General features: G+C 39.2%; 1 protein-coding gene across 1 annotated transcript in view; it reads right to left on the reverse strand.

The window, feature by feature from the left end:
• Positions 1-26,320, reverse strand: part of LOC110968687 (E3 ubiquitin-protein ligase Itchy-like) — a 29,172-nt gene extending 2,852 nt beyond the window's left edge. The window contains exons 1-23 of the mRNA XM_022218633.2: positions 26,174-26,320; positions 21,865-21,956; positions 21,110-21,251; positions 18,275-18,399; positions 16,602-16,736; positions 15,773-15,818; positions 15,486-15,667; positions 13,732-13,978; positions 13,112-13,207; positions 12,540-12,714; positions 11,364-11,433; positions 10,703-10,787; positions 10,470-10,598; positions 8,607-8,679; positions 6,754-6,825; positions 5,177-5,268; positions 4,799-4,958; positions 4,513-4,646; positions 2,295-2,435; positions 1,963-2,083; positions 1,754-1,858; positions 430-526; positions 58-130 (exon numbers count right to left, since the gene is read on the reverse strand). Of these exons, the coding sequence (XP_022074325.1) occupies positions 58-130; positions 430-526; positions 1,754-1,858; positions 1,963-2,083; positions 2,295-2,435; positions 4,513-4,646; positions 4,799-4,958; positions 5,177-5,268; positions 6,754-6,825; positions 8,607-8,679; positions 10,470-10,598; positions 10,703-10,787; positions 11,364-11,433; positions 12,540-12,714; positions 13,112-13,207; positions 13,732-13,978; positions 15,486-15,667; positions 15,773-15,818; positions 16,602-16,736; positions 18,275-18,399; positions 21,110-21,251; positions 21,865-21,934 (2,570 nt within the window). The 5' untranslated portion in view covers positions 21,935-21,956; positions 26,174-26,320. The remainder of the gene's footprint in view (positions 1-57; positions 131-429; positions 527-1,753; positions 1,859-1,962; positions 2,084-2,294; positions 2,436-4,512; positions 4,647-4,798; positions 4,959-5,176; positions 5,269-6,753; positions 6,826-8,606; positions 8,680-10,469; positions 10,599-10,702; positions 10,788-11,363; positions 11,434-12,539; positions 12,715-13,111; positions 13,208-13,731; positions 13,979-15,485; positions 15,668-15,772; positions 15,819-16,601; positions 16,737-18,274; positions 18,400-21,109; positions 21,252-21,864; positions 21,957-26,173) is intronic.
• Positions 26,321-26,921: the final 601 nt, after the last annotated feature.

Here is a 26,921-nt window from a genome sequence, read left to right on the forward strand (position 1 = left end):
GTAAACTGCCACAAAGTGTTCATTTGGGAAGTGTGATCCACACAGAGTCTAACTTACCACGTGTGACTTCTAGGAAGCCAGTTTTCTTTTCCCACTTTCTCAATGCAGAATTTCTGAGGACCATTGCTCCCTGAAAGATGAAGCACAAGTCAGAGTTAATTCAACACACCACCATCAATACCACAGTTACATTCAACTAGAACCGATAAAACACAAAGTATTGATTTAATGTTTCCAAGCCAAGATCTAAATTCTACAAATGATTTAAGAAATGTGTTTCTAAATAAGCAACAAAGAACAGCTTTGCATGAATTCCAAACAGAACTAACTCTTTGTGTTTGAACGAGGCTTGGATTGTCCCCCAGAGCCATATTTCATCAGCATTTGCAATTAAATGCTAACTTAAATAGTTATAGTTGTCATTATTACCCATGAGGTCGGCAAAACCTCCTACAGGCAGGCGACAGGTCCCAGTGACAAACTGCAGCAGCCTCATTCTCTTCTCATTGTCCATCTCCTTTATGAACTGTAGGGAAAAGATGATGAGTAAGAAGAACAGCATCATCCTGAATGAACCACTATTAGAGCTGACAGATGCACTATTTAACCATGCGATCGCTGAGTAGTTTGTGATGTTTGTTGGGCTATCACATTTTTAGATGAAGTCCTGCACTTCTAACAACAAAAGCACAAACGTGCCTTTGAAGCAGAGGGAACTCAAAAATGTCTTTCATGCAGCATGACACAGTTATGGTGCTATAAATCACCTTTTTTCCCATTACTTTTTTAACAAAAATTGAAAAAGGAGCCAAGGAACACAGAATTCAAAAATAATAGATTTTGAGGAATCAGGTTTTGTTTTTGGAATATTTAAAAATAAGAAATATGGACTATATTATAAAATATCTCAATGAAAAAAAAAAAAAAAATCGCAATTTTAGACCTTGATCTTAGTTCATCAATAGAACCAACAGGAACTTCAGAATCCAAAGATTGATTTTAACAGTTTGTAACTATGATAACTCTGGCAATTTACAGATTTTTTTTCTGAAGAAAAATTGCCTGTTAAACTTGCCAGTGGGATTTTGGGGACGAAGTTAATCCAAACAAAACCACTCAAATACAGAAAGAATTCTACATAAATACCTAAACTTAGTATCCAGGATGTCTGACATCTATTCTACAGTGGAAAACAGGTTTAAACCTAACGTAACTAACACCAGGAAACTGGACCACATTACACCGGTCCTCAAATCACTACACCAGCTTCCTGTTAGTAAAAGAACACTTAAAAATCCTACTCCTGGTCCTCAGAGCACTGAATGATCTTGGACCAAAACACATCCTGGACTTATTAGCTCTATATGAAGCATCCAGAGGGGCAGGTTTATGGTTTCCCCACAATCAGAACCAAAAACAGTGAAGCAGCATTCAGCCATTATGCTCCTCACCTGTGGAACAAACTTCCTGAACACTGAGGTCTGCTCAAACTGTCGGCTCTTTTAAATCAGCCCAGAAAACCAGATTGTTTACTGCAGCTTTCTCTTAGATGATCAACCTATTTTCTTGACTTTTAATGCAGTTTATGATTTATTTCTATGATTTTATGTATGATCTTAATGTCTGCTTCTAAATCATCTTCACAATAAATTTTCTGAATGCATTTCTTCTCCATTGTAAAGCACCTTGTATGAGTATGAATTGTGCTCTACAAATAAATTTGCTTTTCCTATTTTTGCTTCTTCACACTGACCTGCCAAAACCACATGATCTGTTTACTGCTGCGAGCGTAGTGTCTGTAGATTGTGTTTCTTTGCCAGTCTGCAAGGTCAATCTCCTGCATACCACACAGCATCACCTGCAACAGGACGAAGAATTTAGACTAAAGACACAGGTCTCCTTTGTGTCTTCTACAGCTCATAAAGTAACATGTAGCATGAACGTCTGAGTGTTCAGGCATACCTCTAGCTCTTTAGCGTCAAAGTACTGTAGGTACTGCTGAGGCAGGACCTCGTTGAAGCCTTCAAAGAAAGCCTGCGTCTGCTCTTCCACTCCTCTGGACAGACGCCACTCTGCTACCAGTCTGTAGGCGGACAAAGACAAACACCTCACCAATAAAACTCACTAAATCTACACTAACACTGGATTTATGCCTGCTGTTTGGATGAAAACTTCATTTGAACTTTAGGAACATTTACCATATACCACAGAAAAACAGAATAGAACCATGGAATCTGAAACAGGAATTATGTTCTGAACTGCAAACTGCTGAAGGAAAAGTGATGAAAACCCACCTGATGTACTCCTCCTTGTTCTCCTCTGTAACCTGGATATCTCCTCCTCCTGGTTTCAGGTCATGGGTGGTGATTTCCCCCAAGATCTCTTTGTCAACAGAGAAGAACATCTCCAGCTCACACTCCTCGATGTTGTTATCCCTGAGGAGCAGCAAAGACCATCACAGCACAACTTTTACAACAGTCAGTGAGATTCAGTCAGGGTTGAAATCATCATTTGACTCGTTTTCCACATGATGAACCGATCGTCTTCAGCAGCTTCAGTCAGGTTGTTTTAATGGAGAACAAGGAACATAAGACGACGGACTGGAAATAATGTAAGATAAGAATGCTGGTAGAAAACTGTTAAACATGCGTAATGTATTTCATTTACTGATCAATGCAGCTGATTGTTTCTAACAGACAGCTGCACAATAAAACCATCAAACTTCATCTATATAAAAATGATATTATTATGATATATTTTACTGAAGTGCATATTGGTCCGACTCTGTCTCATAATGAAGGAAATCATTTTAATTTGCAGCCATATCAAAGGGAAACTAAAGTTACTGATTGAATATTCTCTGTAATAAATACTAATAAACTGATCAGTTTTCTTATTTGTGTTCTGTCAGCTGCAGTACCAGCAGTTTAAATGGACCAAACATAAAAACACGTTTATGTGATTTCTGCATCACAAACTAAATACATGAAGGTTCCCATGGCTTTGAGTTTTAGTTGAATACCCTGTACTATTAGCCTAGCCGCGCTAGACCCATGCTCTGAAGACACAAGGGTCTAGGCATGCTCGACAGGGAGGGAGGCGGGCTAAAAGATTGTCTATCAAATCACTCTGTAGCAATTGGGTAGGTATGCAACCAATCAGCACAACGAATAGGCTCCTAGAGCGCCAGAAATCAGAGGATGCGGTAGTTCGGTAAAGCCTTATTTATACAGTCAATTGGTGAAGCTCAAGTATATTACAGACATGTTAACAGAAAGATTATTCAGAGTCGGTGCTAATGGAGCTCAACGACTGTTGTCGTTTTTGTTGTCGACCCTGGCAGAGAATTAAATTCATTGCCGTGTGTTGTGTAGCGCGGCTAGGCTAGTTGTTTCCGGTTGTTTCTGTCAGAATCGTCGTGCCTCTGTCGTCACTTAGTTACGCCCACCTTCTGACTCTACACTTCATGGTGATTCGTCCGGCCAGTTTTAGGAGAATCCAACCTCGAGCCTTATGGAGGGTAACTAGACCCACCCTGGCAGAGAATTAAATTCATTGCCGTGGGTTGTCTAGCGCGGCTAGGCTACTGTACTATACTATATATGTACAATATACCGCTGATGTCTGCCTGTCTTATGCCACCAAGGTCGTTTTGATACTGTATGCCACACAGTATGCATGCCAAGTTCTGAATCCAATTACTCAAATAACTGTTTAGAATAAAAGACAGAATACTCGATAACTAAAATTATCGCTTTCCTAGATTTAATCAACCAATAATCTACCTGCCTCACTTCTGAGCGAGTCAATATTTTTTAAAATGTTGAAAAAGATTTAAACCATGACGGCCTCAATATTCAGTTTTTCGTGGTGTAGCACATAATCCTATTGGGGTATTTGCTGTTGCTAAGATCAGAATTGGCGTCATAATTTATACCTCAGCTACACTTGTAAGTCAGCTGACTTCAGATGAATGTGAAAATGATGAAAATGTTTAGTCAGACTTAGTTTTTGTTCGAGTGTGTGATCAAAGGGCAATGAGATGGTGAGAAAACTGACCACAGAACATTACAGGAAGGCAGCATGCATACGCTGCTGAAGTCACCTCTAGTTCACATTCAACTCAATCTGCGATTAAGTTTTGACAAATAATCCTACGACTACGTTTTGTTTGTAGACTGACTCCAACTCAAAGACCTGCCTTTTGTACATGTCAGTGCAATGTCAGGAAATCTCTGGCGTGACTCATGTATTTAGCAAAACGGTATAAACTGATTACTTTCGGGGTTTAAACTTTCGCTCAGTAAATAAAATACAAGGTCATTTTGGTAAGTGAGATATAAAGTGGGGGCACATAACAACTTGAGCTCAAGATTCAGATCTTTTGCAATGAACTAAATGGACTGTGCAGAATAAAAAAGGTTCAGCTTCAAAGTTAAATTTGCTGTAAATTTCGAATCGCTCTAAAAACTGTTCTCCAGATAACAGCATACAGATTCTTTGTGCACTCACTTTATCCACATGAGGGAATTGTAGAACTCAGGATCGATGGACTCCAGGTCTTTGAGGCCCAACGGCTTGTTGAGGATGCGCTTGTAAAATGGCAGTGAGAAACCAGTGTCGATGAACTTGCCATGGAAAAGAGCCTGAGAGACAAAAAAATACTGCAATTTTATCAGAGTCCATTTATTTCACACGTTGCTGTGCAGATATTTTCTCTGCAGCTATCCATAGAACTACTCTATAATTGATCTTTCTTGCCGAACTCATAAGACTAACGCAGAACAAAACGACTAACCATGGCAATGAAGCGTCCTATGAACTTGAAGTACTTGAGGTGGTCAGGGTTGATGGAGGAGGCTGGGTTGATCTGAAGACAGTAGTTATCTTTACCGGCATATTCAAACAGGCAATACATGGGGTTCAAAACCTCGTGGGACAACAGGAAGAACCACTCCCTGTTAGAGACGATACAAAAAATAATAGAGATGCAGCTCATCATTGCAAACCTGCCTTTATGAAGACAACATTATGAGTCTAGTTTAGACTGTCCAAATTTCAATGAAATCACAAAATATTCAAATAGTCCTTTAGAAATGTTACTGACGGATCATTTTTTTCACAAGTCGTCTCGAGAGACATAAGAAACTTGATAAAAACAGAGTTTCTAATTTACCTGGCAACACCCCCATAGTCGAGGCCTTCTTCTCCAGGGAAGATAATCCACAGCCTCCTTCGCAGATCCTGAGCGTTGTTGAAGCTCATTATCTAAAATAAAGACAATGAAATGACAGCGTGGAGGTGTAATCACTGCATTACTGTGCACAAAAGAATAACCTGCAGATATTACAGTGTCTCTCAGCCTCTTCAGTACATTTTCAGAATCACTGTTGCAGTTTTCAAAACATCAACAGCAATCACTGAAAGTTAGAAAACTGCAAACTTACATGTAACAGATCAAATCACTGCACTTCATTAACTATGGTGATCAAATAATTGCCTAAACTTAACTTTACTTCATGAACTTTTTCTATGCTACGCTCTGTGTTAGACTTTTGAAGATTTTTCTAAATAAAAGCCCTTCAAACTATACATGGGAAGGTTAATAAGAGATAAGAAGGGCTCTGGTGTATTTTACAAGTTAAAATAAATTCTCCATTACCTTCAGTCAAAACATGAATATAGTGCTATATGAGTAAATAAAGCAGATTTTTTTGACTCCACCTTGGAACGTGGTGTACCTTTGCTGTTCTGTGAATGTCTGTCTGTTAGCAACATTACTCAAAAACGGACTAACAGATTTGGATGACCACCTGATTAGATTTCGGCAGTGATGCAGCTTATTGTCTGGATCCAAGGATTTGTTAAAGATTTCTGTATCATTACAAGATAGTGGCACAGTGTCACTGTAACTATGACAACAAGCAAACATCAGCTGCCTGAATAATTTCCCGTCGCCCGCTACATATTTAGGTCACATGATTGGGTATCCGTACATAACGTACACATGCATTAAACAACCCTGCCTGTGCTTAGCGCAAGGTAATTTTGAAATTTATTTATTTAGTCTGTGGGTAGATCTATATTAAATGGACAGACTTATTGATGCCGTGATTTCTGAATACACACATTGAGGAATTAACAGCCTGGATGGAGTACTGCATTCTCTGAGTGCTTTTCTTGTATACAATGTAACATTCAACAGGAGGCAGCAACATGTTTAAACAAAAATAATTTCAGACGGATAAGTCCCGACAAGTCCGCAGCGGTCAATTTGTGGTAGAAACACAATCATGTGATCGTCAGCAGGCAGCTGACGTAGTGTTCAATTGCGGTCATTGTTACATAGACGTCATGTCAATATCTTGCATTGATACAGAAATCTTTAACAAATCCGTGGATCCAGACTATAAGCCACACCACTGCCAAAAGCTAATCACTTGGTCCTCGTGTCATTTCTGACTTTCCATGAAAATTGCATCCAAGTCTGTTTTTGAGTAATGTTGCGAACAGACAGACGGACAAACATATGCCAATCGTCACATAATTCTGTTGCATTCCTTGGTGGGGTAATTACACAAGACATTTTACATTTGAGTTCCACCACAACAAATGCAATGACCATCAGTTTAGCTAAAGGTAGAGTAGGTAAGGCATCACATCTAAATAGCAAATAACAACAAACCCTGACACAAAAAGCTTTCTGGGGTTTGGTGACTTGTGTAACCTCGTGGCTGGGGTGAGTCACTATACCTGCTGGAATGAGTCCTCAAACAGCGTTTTTCTGGTTACTGTGATCTTGATGTGCTGAGGCATCGACAGTTGCTGGAGAAAAGGGAAAATTTTGGCAGAATTTAACACCCAAATAAACTTTTCAGTCAGAGCATGATACTGTGCGATTCTTTTCACTCTGAAGAGGCACAGTCGCTCCACCCCAAAGGAATGCATGGCCATCATCACTGTATGACGTTTGGTGTATGGTGGGTACGAAACCAAAAAAATGTCTATAAAGACAAAAACAAGACTGTGCTCTCCTCTACAGTACATGTATGACAAAGATGCAGAGGAGTCAGTCTTGTAAATATAAATAAGGACTATGAGTTCAGACATTCAACAGCTAATTTAATCACTTTGAACAAATTTACCTGAAATGAATTCGATTTCTTGAATTATCTGAAGAGTAAATTATTTATTCTTGACTGAACTTATCACCACCTCAGACCCACTTACACTGTGCACTTATACTGGCGATACTACAGCTAATAGAACACAAATTAGACGATTGATTAATCTATTAGAGGCAATCAGTAACATTATTTCCACTTTGGTTTAGCAAAAAATGTTGTCCACATATCATTCAATATCATGTTTAAATGTATGAAGTTTAAAATGTATTAGCTTTCATGTGCAGCGGTCATGTTAGAAATAAGATTGGTGGGAAAACAAATAAACTTACACAATTAACAGGTTTCTACTAGCAGTCTTCTCTTGCATCAGTTTGAGGAGCAGTGCTTTTTACTGTAATAAATTTGTATGCTCTTCACAAGTCTCTATTATTACAACCTGTACTGAAGCAGGTGGTACACAACTGGTGTAGTTTGAGCAGAAGATAAGTCAAATGATGCATTAAACAGCCTCTTTTATGTGAAGAGGAAAACCTGGTTAACAAAGACAGCTGATAGCTACTGTTGTGATACCTACTATCTCTAGCTACAATATCTTTTTATAGCAGTTAAAATAAGCAAATGGTGAGTAAAAATGTGACAGAAGCAAAAAAAAACAAAACTCAGTAACTGCCTGAGGTTCAGAGATTAAGGGCTATGTTTCAACAGGCATTCATCTCGCAATTTGACAAAGTTGATGTGTAGAGTGTGACACAACCCATCAAGCACAGAATGACATGAATTTATCTTGCAAGACGATCGTTATCACACATGACTGATTTGGACTGATTTCGTATAACCACAAAACCCAGAGATTGCAGTTTTTATTTTCAGTCATAACTCTCATCACTTCATGCTTTGTGGTTGAAGGAGAGCCAATCAATGAAATGAGCAGCAAGATGGCAAAAGCAGGACTGAGTAACTGCAAGAAATAGTTTTTTTATAATAAACATTAAACTAATAAAGGCTTATCTTATACTGAAGTGTCTACTGATGCTGAAGGTAGTGAGTCAAACAGCAGGGAACGAATAAGTAAATAGAAATCCTGTCAAACTGTGTACGCTACTGTTCAAAAGTTTGGGGTCATCCAGACAATTTCATGTTTTCCATGAAAACTCACACTTTTATTCATGTGCCAACATAATTGTACAAGGGGTTTTTTTTTTATCATCAATGAGCCTTTCAACACCACTAGCTAACACAATGTAGCATTAGAACACAGGAGTGATGGTTGCTGGAAATGTTCCTCTGTACCCTTATGGAGATATTCCATTAAAAATCAGCCATTTCCAGCTAGAATAGTCATTTACCACATTAACTATATCTAGACTGTATTTCTGATTCATGTAATGTTATCTTCTAAAACTGCTTTTCTTTCAAAAATGTCTAAAATTTCAAAGTGACCCCAAACTTCTGAATGGTAGTGTGTGCTTTGAGTCTTACCTGGCACCAGAATCTGAAGTATTGTGCTTTGGCTTTGAAGTCTCGAACATAGGTGATCTGTGGTCCATTTTCCCTGCAACAAAATGAGAGATAGACATATGCCTTAATACCTCAAAAACATGTTAAATGTTAACATGTTTTTGTATGACACTAACACACATACAGCATATTATCGTCAGCTCATAATTGTTCATGTTTTCATGTCTTCTGTTCTGTCACTGCCACAATCCTCGACACAAATTTAATTGCTGGTGCAACTAAATTTGACTTAAGTTAAAGCTGGCATAACTACAAAAAGAACTATAGTACAACAGCCTTTGTAAGGGTGTAAATAAGTTCAGGATGCTTTGTCAGATGTTACTGCTGCCAAGAGTGCATCGTCACATTCCTATCCTCGTTCACAAAACCGGTTTTCCAACCCCTGAAACAAAGCAAACTCACTATCATGAGAGACGAGGTGACTCATTAGTCATATCAGCATTATGTGTCACAAGTTCTAAATATAGAGGGATTTTAGAGACTCTTGTAGCTAAAAAACTGCTGAAACTGAACCACCTGGTACAAGTGATCTCCCTGCTGAGATGCTATATTGTCAAATTCAAGGCAAATGAAAACATACTTTAGATTGATGAATATTTAAAAAAGTACCTATCAGCTTCTCGTAAGTATTGATGTGGGAGTAGTAGCTCTGAGTTCATTTCGATGAGTCAGTTTATAACATAATGCCACAAAGAGTTTGTGGTATTCTTTGGGTGGAAACACACACCACTCATTATTGACACTTACAAGTGCTGAAAACGACTTGACTACATACAGCCAGAATGTTATTGACATGGAGGCAAGGAGCTGCTAAGAGCAATTCATATGGAATTAAATTTCTTCCCACTAAAGCAAATGCTTTTGCTTCAACTTGTTAGTGACTTCCTGAACTCCAAGAATGTCGTTTGAAATAAGGATACATGTTTGTGTTCAGAAAACAAAGAAAACAACTTGTTACAAAGTATTGTTATCTACATTTAAAGGCATTTCTGTCTGTCTGCACATGTTTGTATCTATTCTTCACATATCCTGACAACTAAATTCCTGATCCGTTTCATACTTGACAGGCGTACTGCTAGTGCAATGCTGAGTTTAAAGTGGATGAGCAGTGACTGGTTTCTGGAGTGTTTTTCTGGTCTTCAACCTGACTTCTGGTTACCTGTGGGCAGAGCTCCTGTTTCTGGTAAATTTGACTCACCAGATGTAGACTACGCATTTCATTCCTCCCCTTCTGCTATCTATGGGTTACTAAAATTGCTTTCACAGCACCTTTTAACAGCCACCAGGCTAGCAACCTTCCATGATGAAAGTTTCAAGTGTTGCATATTATTCAGATATTAGATCTGCCAATTTCTCCAGTAAACAAGCCATGTAATGAAAGTTCGTGCCTCCCTGCATGCAAATTATCCACCAAAACAACAAACACCACTGCTACACCCTCTGCTTAGCTCCACCCAACACCACTGTGACTGGTTTAAATAAATGTAATAAAGTCAAACCGATCTTTCCCTCTGTAACAGAATGATGAGGTCATTCTGTGCAGCAAAATGGTCTGGTTGCTAGGCAACGAGATGTCAGAGGGCAAGGCTGTAGAAGGAATCCCTGTGCTTGTCTGTCTGTGTCACATCTGTCTGTAAATAACAGATTTAACAACTGACAGCAGGCTTTGTATTACTTCCAATTAATACACAAACATGGCAATACACTGCTTCCTCATTAGTTGATGAGCATTGTGTTAAGTTAGAAAGCTTGCTTGTGTCTTATATGAGTCTGAGAAGTCTCAAGATTTTCAGAAAGCAGACAACAATATGGCAGATGACGTACAGTGATGATTTTCCAGTGCGGGGGTCGATGTAGGTGGTGGTTCTCCTGTTGTGGTCTACAAAGTAAGGAATACCATCTACTGTGAACCTCATCTCCCAGCCTTCTGGCAGCGGCTTGTCATTCAACAACCTGAAAAATGAGAGTAAACCAATATTTCACTTGGTGATGTATGGTTTTAGAAGAAGTGAATAAAGATACAAGAAAGTAAGATTATCACACACACACATACTTACCCCTGTGTTCGTGGGTCCTCCCACTGTGTTGCCCGTGTAGGATGATGTACAAAGTAAACTCTGCCATTTGCGTCCGTTCTTTTCTCTGAAAAGACAATTACAGTCAGGCACTTAGCTATTCATGTTCAGTCCATTTCACTTCAACTTAGGGTGCCACTTGTCAAACTTTGGAATCATTGGAGGTCAGGAGTTGGAATAGACTGACCAAATGTAATATTCAGCAATTTTTAATGATTATTTGTATTGGAATATTTTTTTAACTGATTCCAAAAAAAATAACAATTAATCTCTTGAAAAACTTTGCTATTTTGGCTACTTTTTAAGTGTGGAAAACACAATGAAGGCATTACAACAAAGTTTTACTTTGGAGTTTTTGTTATCGTACATTTTGACATCATTTTTATTTTCATTGCAAATGAACATTGTCTGTTTGATTACTAATAATGTGTATATGTAGAAAGTCATTTTCACCACATCACTTTGTATTTCACAGAAACTTAATAGTAGATACATTCATCTGTCACTATCATAGTTCAGACCACATACAGAGCGCACAGGAAAAACTGACTGATCACAAGGGCTATCTAATCTGAAGAGATCTCAGCTGCAACTGTAAATTACGCACACGTCTGAAATCATTGTTGAAAATTAACAAACTTACCCCATCCATGTGGCAGAGGCCCGAGAGGATCAAACTCCTTATTCTGAGCGACTGAGACCTGATCTTGAAGCTATAAAACAAAAAACAGAATTATTGTGAATCCATGGTATAACAGCTTTAACTGGATATGAGGGCAGAAGGAATAAGAGCCAAGATAAAGATGAGATTTTAAACAGAGTGATGTTTTAAACGTCAAATATTGTGCTCCTTTTCAGCAAAATTGATGCAAGTCTCAAATGTTCTCAGTGTGTTTTCAATTCTTTAGTTAAAATACTGCAAAGACGGTTTGCTCTAAAACCAATGAGCTACTGCTGTCTTCATGCACTCCAGGAATAAAACTCTCTGCATCTTGGATTGACAGTGAGGCACAAAACACCTGACCACACAGTTGCTGACACTGGGAGACCAGGACTTTCTATCATTTCTAACTTTCTCTTTATGCATTCACTTGCCCTAGAAATATCGCACAATTTTTAACATGTGTTTATAACGTGTATGGTGAGTTTGTCAGACAATGCTGAAGTTAGAAAATCCCAGGTGAAGCAGTACATAGTGTCCACAGAGCTCTGACCTGTGGACATACCATTAAAGCTACTGCTACCCTCAGCAAAATGAGTTGCAATGCGCTAATACTAAGGATTTTCCAACTGTTGTGGTGACATTACCATCAAAACTAAATGTAATCCACCAGGTCTTGAGAGACAGCTGCTCATTCTGAATTGTTCACTTGGAATCAGCAGGAAAGGAGGGTGCAGAAATAGGAAAAGTTTAAGCAGACAACTATTAGTGAGTTAGGTGTGATGTAGCACCTAAGTCACATTCTTACTGGCTTGCAAATTTGGGAGGCCATCTAGTTGTGGGGGACTTGAGGAAGCACAGAAGTAAACGTCCTTCTATCTTAACAGCTTTTCCTTTACACCTCCAGGTTTACAGCAACCACAAAACACAAGAAAAACTGATTTTCCCCATTAAAGCTATTTGACATGTTTGTCATTAGGAGTCACTTCATAAAAATATATATTTTTTGCAAACTACAGTATGTAAAATAAGCCATGCACTTGATCTGTGCATGTGCAATGGTAGCCGAGTTACAGCATGCAGATATAAAAACGTGTCAGCAACAGGCAAAGGTCAGATACCCACATGATGTCACATGATGTGAAAAAAAAATCTCACCCCAAATATGAACCTCTGGTTGAACTGCTGCATGGCGCCCTGCAGCTGGCTGCGCTGGTGCTGCCACTGTTCATAGTTACGCACTGTCTCCATAGTCGGGCGCTGCCATGTGGTGGTTCGTGTGATGTGATCAACAAAGTAGACCCGTCCCATCTGGTCAACACGACGTTCCCAGCTGTAGACAATGAGAGAAAGAAAAAGAGTGACTGCTGGTAGACTGGCCAACAACTTAAGCATCTCAGAATTATGCACCATTTAATTACATTAAAAACATCAGAATCAGAAAAACAACATCACTACTTAGCATAACTAAAAAGCATTATTTGAGATCAGAGGTCTCCAAATTTGGCTTTGAAAACAAAAGACATTGCATTAAAGTTATACACTTCAAATAAATGTTTGCATTAGCCAGACTCTGAAAAAATCTTAAGACTTTTAAAAAGAACAGCAGTGAAATGCGGCTACTGTAATAAGCAGTATGTCATGAATCCAAAACAGAACATGAACCAACATCTACTATTTTAAAGGAAACATATTCAATAATATTGCAATAACAGGAAAAGACATTTTACCCAGGGGGCAGTGGTTCAGGGCGCTCCCACGTTGTTCTCTTTTCTACGTGATCAACGAAATACACTCTGCCATTCTGATCCACCCTCTGCTCCCATCTAGATAAAAAGACAACAATAAACCTGAGGGCATTAGATAATGGTGCACGCTGAGGCATTTATGCTCTGTGCAGATTTATAACAGCTCTTACTGCATGAGTCACCCAACTGCAAAAACAACAAAATTGCTCGTGAAGGTCAGCGTTGTCACAGTGCTGACACTAAAACAGCTTAAAAGTGACATTTAAAGAATTACATCCTGAATGAAATCAAAAAGAGAGATAAGAAAAAAAAACTGTAAAAATTATGGACTACTCAAAGATAAACTCACTTCTTTTTAATGCTGTAATCCTTCTCTGAGTGACTTACCAATGTCTTTCTGTTCCTTCTTTTAACACTCTCTTCCTGTTCTTATTCTGTAGCAAAATATATAATCAGCTGTTTGGTTTGGGCACTGCAGTACTACTATTGCTCGGCATGGCCACTGTTTCAGCTTCAGGACAATAAACTTGCATTAGTTCTGCTGAATCTTCAACCAAAACCTCTGTCGGTTCCTCTGCAAGGATTACAAAATGAGATCTAACCCAGGTGGTAACGGTCCAGTTGTGACTGCGGGGACTCTGGGAGTGACAGCGGGACTGATGCTGCTGGTTGGCTGTCTGGTTGCTGCAGCTCCACAACCAGAAGTCAAAGTGGAGTTCCTGTCTGAACCTGCCGATGGACTTGAGTCTGGGCCCGATGTGGATCCTGAAGCTGGTGTTCGCACTGGTGTATCAGAACCTGACTGCCCGTCACTGCCATCCACTGCAGCAGAGCCGTTGCTGGAAGATGCTGAGGAAAGATTCAGACATGACTGAGAGCTTATCAAAAATCCTCAGACCAGCAGAGTACTGAGCTCACCTGGGCGTGATCCACACTTTCAACCAGCAGTACATGATACCAGACTTAAACAATGGTCACACTTGGGTGTAACAACATTTGGTAGTATAACGTCAAAAGGTCAGATGGACAGCTTCAAAATCTCTCGCTTAAATTTGGATTTGAAAAACATGATTTCTTCAGGTATCTCCAACTCAGATATTATTTAGTGAAGGAAATACAAGGAGCCCTGACTAAAACCCCCTCTAACCTTTTTCAGATTTTTCTGGATGTCTATAAAGGATCTAGTAACAAAAATATTGTTGGTAAAATGCATAAGGTTTTAAACCAGCTTGATAATAAAACGCACCTCCATGTGAAAAAACAATGGGAGAAAGATTTGAAAATGGATATACCGGAGGAGCACTGGTTGGAGGGATGGAAATCTCAGAGCCGTACCACTAACTCGCTTACCTGGAGAGACTTCTGTCGGAAAAGCCTGACCCGTTTTTTAATCACTCCTGTACGAAAATCTAAATTTCTGGCCATCCAGTTTCCCTGCTGGAGAGAGTGTGGATCTGTCCAGGCGGATCAGGTCCATATTTTTCGGTCATGCCTAGGTATAATTGACTTTTGGAAGAAGGTGATAAATCTAATGTATTCTGTGATTGGTATTCGATTGGAAATCTCTTTTTCTGTGTTGTTTCTTTGTACACCCCCAGAGGAAATCAGTCAAAGGGATGCATACTTATTCAGGATAATTCTTGTTGCTGCAAAAAAATCAATCACAAAATGCTGGCTCAAAAGAGGCACTCCCTCAATGGCCCTTCTGATTCAAATTGTCAAAGACATAATGGAGTTCATGACCTTCAGCCTCCGCCTACAACAACAGAAGGGGGAAAATATTGGGAAAAATGGGACAGCCACATACAATGTTTCGATAAAGGCACTGACAAGATGTGACTGTACCTGTGAATTGTTTTGTTATTTATGCTTCTTTTACAATGTGAATGCCTAATTTTTTTATTTCATTTTTTTTCTGGCTAAAATAAAAAAAAAAAGTTTAATGAAAAAAATAAATCCTCAGACCAGGACAGCACTAACTACAGATTTGAGAAAGGTGAGGAAGGTACATAAAAATAGTCATTTGTTTATGCCGGCTAGCATGATTGGCAACGATGTACCTGCTGATTTCAAAAACTATTTTTCTCTTCAGTCAGTTATTTCCGCATTTCTTAGTGCCGTCTTACGTGATTATAAGTCATACTGAAGTAAACTGGTTGTACAAAAAATGCCTTTCAAAGTCTGCCAAGTTTTGGGCCCAACCCCCAATCTGCCCTCAGGGTAAATGTTTTACATTGATATGATTTTATACAAATACACAAAGGGAGAAGTGCATCTGATCTTTGTTTCCCTCCTTTTCTTGACTTAAATGTGTCTACAGCAGATCAGATCAGACGTCCTCTAGTAAATGTCTGACCTGGTGAAGAGGTGGGTCTGTGGGGTGTTGGAGGTGGAGGCCTGGAGGGCCTGGGTGGTCGGAGAGGCCTCAACCCCCCTGATGACACGGAGGGAGACCCTGTGCTGTTCATTGCCCTGCGGCCACTGGGAGAAGACCTGTGCTCTACACCGTCCACAGCTGGAGAACTGTCTCGACTGCGCCTGTGAGTAGGGAAGAAAGACCGAGATAAACAAAGCAGGCAAAAGGAAGAAATTAAAGATGTGACATCAGTGGAATGGGACTGAAGAGTGGAACTGGTTTAGTACCTTATGGGATGATCTCCATTAGGCTGTGACTCCCCATTTGATGTACCTCAAGTAAAAGCACACAACATGAATTAGTTAAGTTTTTTCACTTGTAACATAACTTGTCAAACTCATGAAAGAAACTTGTCTGTACAAAACCTTGCTGACAAAAATATAAATGTTTCTTCCTTATCCTTGAAAAAAACCCCAAAAAGGGCACAATTCATACAGTGCTAAAGGTTATTATGAGAATAACAGTATTTTTATAAGCTCAATGACAAATACAAGGTGTCCCCAAAGTCCAGACACAAAGGAAATCTCATTAACTCTATATTTTTTTTGCCTCTACAGATTAAATATTGCTTTGTCGAAAGAAGAAAGAGTTGAACTGGTACTTCTCAGTGGACATGAAGGATGGACATATTGAAAGACAGGATATGAATTTAATGCACGTCATCCAAGGAGGGTTCCACTGGCTTTTCCACGGTGGCGAAGGTGGTTAAAAAAGTTTTTAAGAAAGGGGCAGGGTCATGGACAAACCCTGTTCTGGACGACCAAATGTATCAGCCGAAACTAAAGAATCAGTCATGGCTAAAATTCATGCTAGCTCCAAAGAAAAAAAAAATCACTTACCTAATCCTATCATTTGATGTGTCCATCCTTCATGTCCACTGAGAAGTACCAGTTCAACTTTTTCTTCTTTTGACAAAGCCTTATTTAATCTGTGGAGGCAGATTGTGTGTCCAGATCTGTATCCAGACTTTAGGGACACCCTGATAGCGTTTGAACTGGCTTGGATACATAACAATCCACAGCATGCCCTCTGAACACTGTTCATGGTTTGACTCACTGTGATGGTCAGCCTCGGCCATGGCGAACATCTCGGGGTCGACAGTCATCCCGTCTAGACAGACAGACAGGTCTCCCACCACATCTGACTGATCCCTGTCTGCACACAGTTGTAAGGTCTGCACCACCTCAGAGACTGCAATGAAACAACACACTAGGGTCAGAGGAAGACAAAGGGTCTGAAGTCCATTTCCTGTGACTAATTATGTCCATTACTGGTATCATGCATGCATCAAATGTTACCAAAGTTAAACCCGCAATATTCAGTAACATTTCATAGTAGATTACCATTAAGAGATAAGTTCAAAACGTACAGCTTTTGTCACCAGTTGCCTACAAAGCATCACAAATTGATAACTTGGGGATCACAGAAAACAACACTGCTGCACAGCAACACCTGCAGTCTTGGTTCAGTGTAAAGAGCTCTGGTGATCCCGATCAGGCTGAATATTGTGCTTGCTAGAAAAATCAAAGGCTCATTTATAAGAAATACAAAACATTTTAGAATCTACAAGTAATTTCAGTTACAGTTATTGGGTTCAATGTGTATTTTCCTGCTCTGACAAAGAACATCCATCAACTCTCAACATGTGATTTGTACACAGAGTTTTTATATTGTACAATCAATTGTTTGGATAAGTACCATTCAGTTTTACATGGCCCTCCAGCTCTGAGCCACACAGGCTGAGCACTGATCTACCGACTGATAAACACCATTTTATGATGACAGTTTTACAATCGGACACATCACCATGACTTTGCAGGCATTGGAGGTGCCCGAGATGAACTCTCTGAACCTCAAGCAGTTCTGGGCCATTTTTGTTCTTGTAACATTTTTATTTACAGTGGATTCATTTTTCACTGCAATATAAAGTCATGCATCTCTATGGATACGATTCAACAATGGCTAGAAGTAGAGAGAGCTCAAAAATGTCTTTTATGTAATGCAACAAAATTAGAATCCCAGATATTATTCTACTTACATTTTTAATTGGTTTCCACACTGATCTCCTTTTTGCTCCATCTGACAGTTTTCTGTTTCTACGGTTTCTGGCTTAGATAAACAGTGTAATTTTAAAGGTTTTTCAGAGACAACATGCCTCTCTAACCCACCAGCAGATTTTGAGTTTCACAGAGTTAAACATAGGGATAAGGAGATAAGTGCCATTTATCATGTATCTTATTTTGGTTGAAAGGGACAAGAATCACAGTGAGTTCTGATGTTTCATGAGTAAAATGCTTCTGCTTGTTTATATGCTCTTAAGATAAATTTTCCATGAATATCTTTCATCTATATTATAACACTATGTATTTAGCATGCGTGTTTATTGTTGCTGGGTGGCAAAACATTTCATAGTACAGGGTGTCCCTAAAGTCTGGACACAAAGGAAATCTCAATAACGATAATTGTTTTTGCCTCCACAGATTAAATAAGGCTTTGTTGAAAGAAGAAAGAGTTGAACTGGTACTTCTCAGTCTTAAGAGCAAACAAACAACCAAAAGCATTTTACTCAGGAAATATATATTTTGGACAAGAGAAATATATCTCTTGCCCACAATGCAAACTGCAATTCACCAAATATGTCTAATGAAGTTTTGGAATAAATGGGACATCAGTCATCAGTGTACTCAAGGAAAAAGAACGTGTCAAACACGTGTGTGTCATACACTCACTTTTCATGTCGTTGGACTTCAGTGTGTCACTGACGTCCAGCGCGGCCATGCCAAGCAACACATCTGACTTGAGCGTCTGGTGGCTCCACACGCGAAACGTTAGTTTGCTGAATGGAGTCACGATCCTGTTGAAACAGACAGTTAGGCTGAAAATGTGGGGCGCATTTGGACTTCTTGCTTTTGTTCATGAAGGATCTGATACAGCACTGCAAAAACTCAAAATATTACCAAGTCTATTTGTCTTATATTTAGTCAAAATGTCTCATCCCACTCGATTTAAGATAAATTCACTTAACGAGTGGCATTTCAGCAAGATGGAGGGACTTGTTTTAAGACAATGCATCTTAAATATCTTAAGTCAAATAATCTTGAAAGTATCTTGTTTTGAGTTGTATTTTACAAGAAAACTCAAAATAAGTTCAATACATCTCAAATTAGGAGGTTACATGAATGTAAAAAACTATTTTTGAGTGAAAAACTGCCATTTGAATTTATTTTTTCTTAGCATATCTGGCTTATTTTAAGAAACCTAAGCTTGACAATCCTGGTAAAATACAGTTTAAAATAAGACTTCCCAGCTAATTTTAAGATCTCAATATTCTAAATATTATATCTTATTTCAAGAAATCGTACCAAGCCATTTTTCACTTGTTCTATAAGCAGATTTTACGGTAAAAGTTCCTTGAAATAAGTTCTTCTTTTCTTGTTTTGAGAGAAGCATTTTTTCCAGCGCGGAAAGCCTTCCAGGGCGTTGCTGTCCAGACTTCAGCAATGATTCACCAATCAGCTTTGAAAGTCAGCAGTTTTTCAGTGAGAACCATTTCTTTTACATTTTATCAGCTTTTCTTTGAATTTCTGTCTTTGAGCTCACTGCAAAATGTAGTATCAAGCTTTATATACACTATGAATAAAAGTAACAAGAATGAGTAATTACATGTTAAAGCATCCTGAGGGACACCACCACAGTCATGTAATGCTGAAACAGTTTGATTCTATTACGTTCCTCTGTTACGACTGTACTGAAAATCCCATTTATCTGTGTTTGTATGAGCAGCAAAAAGTCTTTGTGTTGAAAGCAAGCCACAGACAATAAAGTTCAGAGGCTATTCAGGGACAGCGGGTGTCTATAACCATCACTATGACAGTTGTTTAGCTAGCACCGTCAGTGCCCCCAGGAAAAGAAACCGCGGACACATGGGCTTTGGTCGGGTTACATCCCATAGTAAACACTTGATATATAATAATCCTGCCCCTGTGAGTTTGAAAGAAACTGTTGGAGAACTCTATATTAAGAAGGTGCACAACAGGCAATCCTAGATAGGGTCAAATGAAGAAAACATCTGATCTGTGGATGTTGGACAGCAGGACGTTAAAAGGCACCTGAATGTAGACAGTATGTTTGGAAACAAGATTCACGTAAACGTAATGGACACACTCCCTCACTGCTGTGTTGGATTCTACATGGATGTAGAAGCCAAGTCTAAACACTCTGAGATCTCTTTTATCTTTTCTTTTAAACTGCACACCTGCCCATGTCCAGCACTCGGAGAGAAAATCCAAGATCACGACCTGGTGACTCATTTTGAACGAAAGCTGCTGCAGCAAAAACATCTTGAGAGTGATCCTATGTTACACCAGCAAAAACTAGGTTTTGTTTTTTTTTAGGAAGTCTATTTTTGTATTTCTTTACGAGAAACTTTTCAAGAGGAAATTCAGATGTGCAATGCCAAATAGCGCAGTCAGCAGTAATTTTTCATGATGCGTCTTCCTCAAAGCCATAACCCAAATTACGACACTTGTTTTTATTAATTACTTCTTTCAAACTCGGGGGAATTTAACCAGTGTGTGAACAATGGGGTGGTGCTCGCTTCACTGAGCAGCACAGGCACTGGTTACTATGTGCTGTATGCTTCTGCATGCTTTCCTTATAAGCTGCCAATGTGAAATGCTACTAAGCTCTCGACAAGCAACTTCAAGCTAATATTAATCAGAAAACTATTGCTACTTTTCTACAACAACATCTACATATTCTATCTAGTGCGTCAGTAATGCCTGGCAACCAGATGACAATAGTTTTAAACGACTGAACAGTCTGTATTTAACAAAATTTTATTCTTAGAGGGAAAACTTTCCTTCAAATGTGTACAGTCTTAAAATTTGTGCTGCAGTCATACCTGTAAATAGCAACTGTAAGAGCTTTTGTAAATAACAGAGCAGTTCTGAGTTCCCTAAAACAACACACTAGTGACATTTAACACATTAACATGAGTAATAATTAGGCTAAAGGGGCTACCAAAGAGGGCTCGGTGGTTAGCACTGTCGCCTTGCAGCTAGAAAAAACCCTGGTTCATGTCCTGGCCTGAGAATGGGATCTTTCTGCATGGAGTTTGCATGTTCTCTCTGTGCATGCGTGGGTTTTCTGTGGGTACTCTCACTTCCTCCCACAGTCCAAAAACATATGACTGTGATTGTTTGTAGCTCTGTGATAGACTGGACACAGAATGTCCCCTGTCTTCACCCTAAGTCAGCTGGGGTAGATTCCAGCCCCCTGTGACCCTAATGAGGATTAAGTGTATAGATAATGGATGGATGAATGTCTCTCAAAGATAAATAAACGGACTCCTAGATGATTTTTGGAACATTCAAACATAAGGTTTCACTATGTGGTCTGTCAAATCCAAACACTGGCAATTTAAATACTGATACTGTTCTACACAGATCTCGCTGGGGTAAAATCTCTTTAATGACCAAGCGCGGCACAAGTAAAGCTCTGAATATCATAACTACGATCAAATGTCATGTATGTCTAATTATCCTGGCATGACTTTGACTCACACAGTGAGCGGCTGCTTCCATTTGGGGCTGTGTGTGTTGTTGCATTTCTCTGTTTTCTTGGATTGGCCGTCGACTGTCACTTCCACATAAGGACTGGGACCAAACCAGTTTTTCTTGTTTTCTTTCAGTTTTGCTGATATCACTGAAACAGGAAGAAGAGACCATATATCAGATGCAGCAAACAGAAAGACATTGTGTAAAAACAATGAAATCCTGTAAACACAGATATTGAAATTAGAAGCTCAAACTGAAAAAGAGAATATGACTGCGATAAAAAAGGGATTTTAAACATTTATATTTATTTTGCTAAAGAAGCAGAGCATTTTCATTACAATATCCACCCTAAATGTGTCTGTTGTTTTCATTGGATCTGCTTCAAACTTAGCAGGTGTATCGCTGGGGACCTGAGGAAGAGCACTGATGACTTAGGCAACGTCATTAAAGGCTGACGACTCGAGGAGAAATATCTGTCTGCAGATGTGTGCCTGAGATTACAATACGATTAAACACACGTAGAAATGAGAGAGCTTAGCATTTTTCACAGCAGACACAGAAAAAGCACAGATGTCACAAACAGAAATGACTATGAAAATGAAGCATGTCTCATTCTTTAATTCACACCTGTTCTTTTCCTAATGGGACAAAGCAAAATGTCTTGCATGGGGGAAAAAAAAAAAAGGGACTGAAGTAAATGAGGTCAACCTGATGTTTTCTTCTTTACCATCTGTTCACTCGGATAAAGACTTAAGACGTACCGATGATTTGCAGCTGTGCTTTCATAGGGTAACCATTCGAAGTGCCCGACTTGGTGACTCCACTGGCCATGACATAGGGCTGGGATGAAAGCCTGCAGCACAGAAGACACTTCATTAGGGTGATGACAGATCACTTCCTCGCTGCTGCAAATCTGCAGCGTACAGATGAGATCATTTAGATCCAGTATATTTAGTTCCCTATCTGTCAGACTTGCAAAAATACACATCTAACTATTAGCAGGTAAAAAATATTGTACACTCCTATGAAAAATAGCTGTGTTTAACCAACCACCATTCCAAGGCTTGCTACTGCTTACAGTTTAAAGGCAAAGAAAAACATTGCTTTAAGCGCATGCTATACAACATGTCGCCCTCAGCTACAGTAAATGTAGCAATTTAAATATGCTCCCTTTGGAGTTTATGTTCTTCCAGTATATCGCTTTGGACTAATAATGGAATTCATCTACAGCATCAAACTTAACAGACAAAGAGTCTACATATCTAAATTGCCTTTCCTTCCTGGAATGTTATCCTTAACACTAAACAATACTATCACGCCTTAACATGTGTGTTCAAAATAGCAATAACAGAAGAGACTGACTATCAGCTCACAATGTATAAGTGCAACGAGTCAAACAAAGGCAACAAAATAAACAAAAGCAAATAGTCAGAAGTTGCACAGGAGGTAATAAAAGGGCACGTTCAGGAGAAAAAGGTCTGCAGTCATGAAATGTTCCTTGTGTCAGGCATGATTCTAGTACGATCAAATTTAAATTGTCTTCTCAATAACATTAAGTTTATGACTGTAAAGAACCACAAAACACTTTCACAATTGAATGCCTTAAGGTTGAACCTAGACTTGTATTTCCACTCATCCATCCGTTACTATGTGGGTATACAAGACCACTCAAAAGTTTGGGGACACCCTGACAATTTCATGTTTTCCAATACAACTCACTTTTTTTCATGTGCTAACATAATTGCACAAGGGTTTTCTAATCATCAATTAGCCTTTTAACAGCATTAGCTAACACAATGTAGCATTAGAACACAGGAGTGATGGTTGCTGGGAATGTTCCTCTGTACCCCTATGGAGACATTCCGTTAAAAATCAGCTGTTTCCACCTAAAATAGTCATTTACCACATTAACAATGTCTAGACTATATTTCTGGTTCATTTAATGTTATCTTAAAAAAAATGTTTTTCTTTCAAAAATAAGTACATTTCAAAGTGACCCCAAACTTTTGAACGGTAGTGTATGTGCTTTCTATGTGCATGATTACAGGTCAGAACATCTCCGGCCCAAAAAATTCATCAACTGCACCTCTATTTCACTTTGTGATTTACTACCTTCGTTAAAATGTGTTTCAGCAACCCCCTATAAAAGGACCATAAACTGGCTGCTCACCAAATATTTTGTAAACATTGACAATTGACATGGCTGCTCTATGGGGGCCAAAATAATGGAGAATGTTGTATCTTTGCCTTTTCTCTGTTAGACCATTTTTTTATATAGTTTTCCACACTAAATTTTTACATTCTAGATTAGTTAAATGTTTTTGCACACTGCATATTTGCTATATTGTACATTTTGCACATTACAAATAAGAAATTATTACTTTGCTTTATGTCTAAAGTACTTCTTTGAAGATTAGTTGCTGTTCTGGATGTTTTTAGAGTGCTAGCTGTGGGTGTTTGGCTGTGATTGTGGTTTCTGTGACAGCTACAGTGGGTTTTACAAACATTGTGCTGGCAACAGTGGAAAAAAGGCTTGCAGGTCTGACAAAAAAAAAAAAACAGGATGTGTAGGGTTTCATTTTGCATTAAACACAAACATATTTCAACTGATCCCCTCCATATTAACTGTAATCTAAAGTCTCATTCAAAGAAATACCGACAACTAGGTTTTCAAGATAATGTCCCGTTATAAAAAAGTAAACACCACTTACATATTGCTTGCTCGAAAGTGTGCAGAAACATATCAACTCATCACTAACAACTGTGTCAGGTAAAGGTGAAGTGAAAGGAAAGAAGATCAGACCCTATGACCACTCCTTGAATCTGGTTCCTAACCTCAATGCGCCACTCAATAATGCATGTTCCTCAGTCTATCTCTTCCAGTATGCACATGGCAGAGAAGGAAAAAGTGAGCAGCTCCTGGGTAAACTTTCACTGTGGCTACTGCTTTGGTCCTGGTCAATAATTCATTGGAACTGCTGACTTAGCAGCCAGGCAGCAGGCCGACTGTGTTCTGTAGATTGGAGCTGAATATGAAACTTGACAATGACCTGCCTTGGATTTGAGTTTTAAAACAAGCTAAATAACATCACAGATAGGCCATCAAATTTCATTGAGGCATTTCTAAATTGATTTTGAGCTCAAATTGCTCCATCTCCTATTACTATGGAGTTCTGATGGGCATGAACAGCCCACTTTGAACATTAAGATCTCAAAACAGTTTCACTTCAGCTATGGTAAACTTGTAATTACCTAGACTATTACCACCGTGGCCTTACATCTCAGAGATACAGTGTTAATACCATTCATAAAGCCAACACACACCTTCCTGATGACCAGCATTGTACGTAACATCACAGAGGGACAAACAGGTTTGCTTGTTCTATTTAATCTCTAAGGAAACAACAGTCAAGAACCCTGCTACCTGTTAGAAAACAGTGACGTATTCTACTGTTTAATTCATTAAGACAAAAGCATCAAAGAATTCCAGGAATCTGTGTGTGTGTGTGCTTTACACATATCTAGACAAGCTTTTCTCTAATCCACTTCAAAATTGGCGGGGGTATTGCTGGAGATGTGGGGAAATGCAATGTTTAGTTTGAAGCAGATGGTGGATTTATTGGGGGGTGTTTTAGGGATCCTCCTGTGTCCATCTGTAGGTTCAGCCGCTGTTGCTTGGTAACATAATCAACGGCAAATATACAATGTCACGTGATGATGATACATTCCGTTAGTGGGTACTGCATGACTTCCAGTAATTCATGCATAATCTTGATGAATTATTAAAAATGGAATGTCTACGAGTGGCAAAAATGTAAGATGTCAGAAGAGTTCCCTTGTAAAACAGACGGGAAAACAGCACCAGTTCTGTCACCAGACAGCTGAACAGTCAATAGTTTGTGCGCTCATCTACCATTGTTATTCTCGACTGACACAAACACAACTAACTTTACCAGTTTTCCCATGACTAATAAATGCCAACTTCCTCTTTTCCTTACAAGAAGGGCTGCAGCTAACAATTATTTTCAATGCTGATTATTCTGTTGATCATTGACCCACGAACTGACTTGTTGTTTGGTCCATAAAATGTCAGTGTTTTCAAATGTCTTTTTGTACACAACTTGAAATATTCCAATTACTGTTATAGATAAGCAAAGGAACCATAAACTATTCACAGTTAATAAGTTTAAATCTGAGAATTTTGACTCTTTTTCTTAAAAACGTTCTCAACCTGATCCATTATCAAAATAGTTGACAGTTATAGTAATTGCTGACAGCCAATGGATTAATCATTGAGTCTACTTGCAGTTATGGAAGCAGACAGAACTACTGTATGCAGTTTGAGCAGCTGCTGGTAGAGGACACCGGAGAGCAGGAAACATGACCCATTATCTCAATAATGAGGTTTGACAGGTGCTTTCAGGTTGCCAGATGCTCAGTCGTTGTGTTAAAAATGCGCAATATTGCTTTTAACCGCTTTACTGACGTGAGCAGTCACTGGATTACTTTTAATGTACATTTAGTTATTCTTTTAGCTACTTCTTGTACTGAATGTGCGATATGTCGCATTGAGGAGTGGCTTCTTTCTTAAAGTCTCCAAAACTATGTTGTACTGTGAGATAATAAACAGACCATGGCGCACTTGTCTCTCCATAAAATAATATATAGTTAAGGTAAACCAACGCTGTCTTCCCCTGAGCTCCTTTATTTGCATGCTAAGCTAACAAACACTGATAAGATTATATAATTTAACCTAACAGGCAACGGATAAGGAGCTAATGCTAACTGTTAGCCGCGCTGCGAGGAACAGTATGTCCCGGTTAGCTAATAAACAGCCGGGACGATAAACATTGTGTGGCTATATTTGTAGTAGCGATGTGTTTGCTGGAGTTGCTGGGTACGTGTTGAATGTCAGCTGAGCCACCAGGTCTGACAGCCCGCTGCCGTCCCAGCCCGGCTAACTGCTAGCCTGCTGGTGTCATCATCATGGCTGGCTGGAAATCCAAAAGTCCAACGGCTATGAAAAACTACATATCATTGATGGGAGACTAGTGTGCTCCTATCACTTACCCGGTTCCGAGGAGAAACTGTAAAACTGAAGCAGTAGCACTGCAGCGTCCACCCGGCCCCTCGCTCCGGAGGATGTTTGGGTTTCAGTCGGGTTTCACTTCAAGGAAGAAGAAACTTCCACCATCTTCGTAAGCTCACGTCACGTGACCGAAACAAGGTGGGGCGCACGCTCCCCCCACCTGCTTTGTGATTGGCCCAGAGTTAGAGCAGGATGGACCAATGGGAGGCCAGTAAACATGCTGATGCGTTCAAGGCCCTTGCAGCCTTGTCGTGCCAAGCCCACAGGATAATCGTAAAAGAGGCAATTTCTTTTTTCGACACATAAATCATGTTAAGTACACGCCAGTCTTCAATATAATAAAGAATAATCAACAAACAAAATACATACAGCCTAAATATCAGAAACAATATCATAGTGGAGCTGATTGCACTATAAACTACCGACAATTCTTTGGTCACAAGGTCACATGTTATAACTGTAGACCCACATAAAAGTAGATGGAAACATATAGAAACTAAACAGCAATCAGTTTTTGGCAGACAGACATTTTTTTGGCACTCTTTCTCCTCTAGTTTCCCTGCATCACCAACTTGTATGCAATTCCCGAAATTCACTTTCAGACACTGAACAAAATGTAGAATGTTGCCTTCTGTTCTTTGACTCTCTTAAACAGCAGCAGAATCCATACTGTCACCACACTAAGAAAGCTGCTGCATGCAATTCATGCATGTGGCACAGTAGGATGCT

Source organism: Acanthochromis polyacanthus, chromosome 6 (genome assembly GCF_021347895.1).
Source record: "Acanthochromis polyacanthus isolate Apoly-LR-REF ecotype Palm Island chromosome 6, KAUST_Apoly_ChrSc, whole genome shotgun sequence".
Classification (NCBI taxonomy): Eukaryota; Metazoa; Chordata; class Actinopteri; family Pomacentridae; genus Acanthochromis; species Acanthochromis polyacanthus.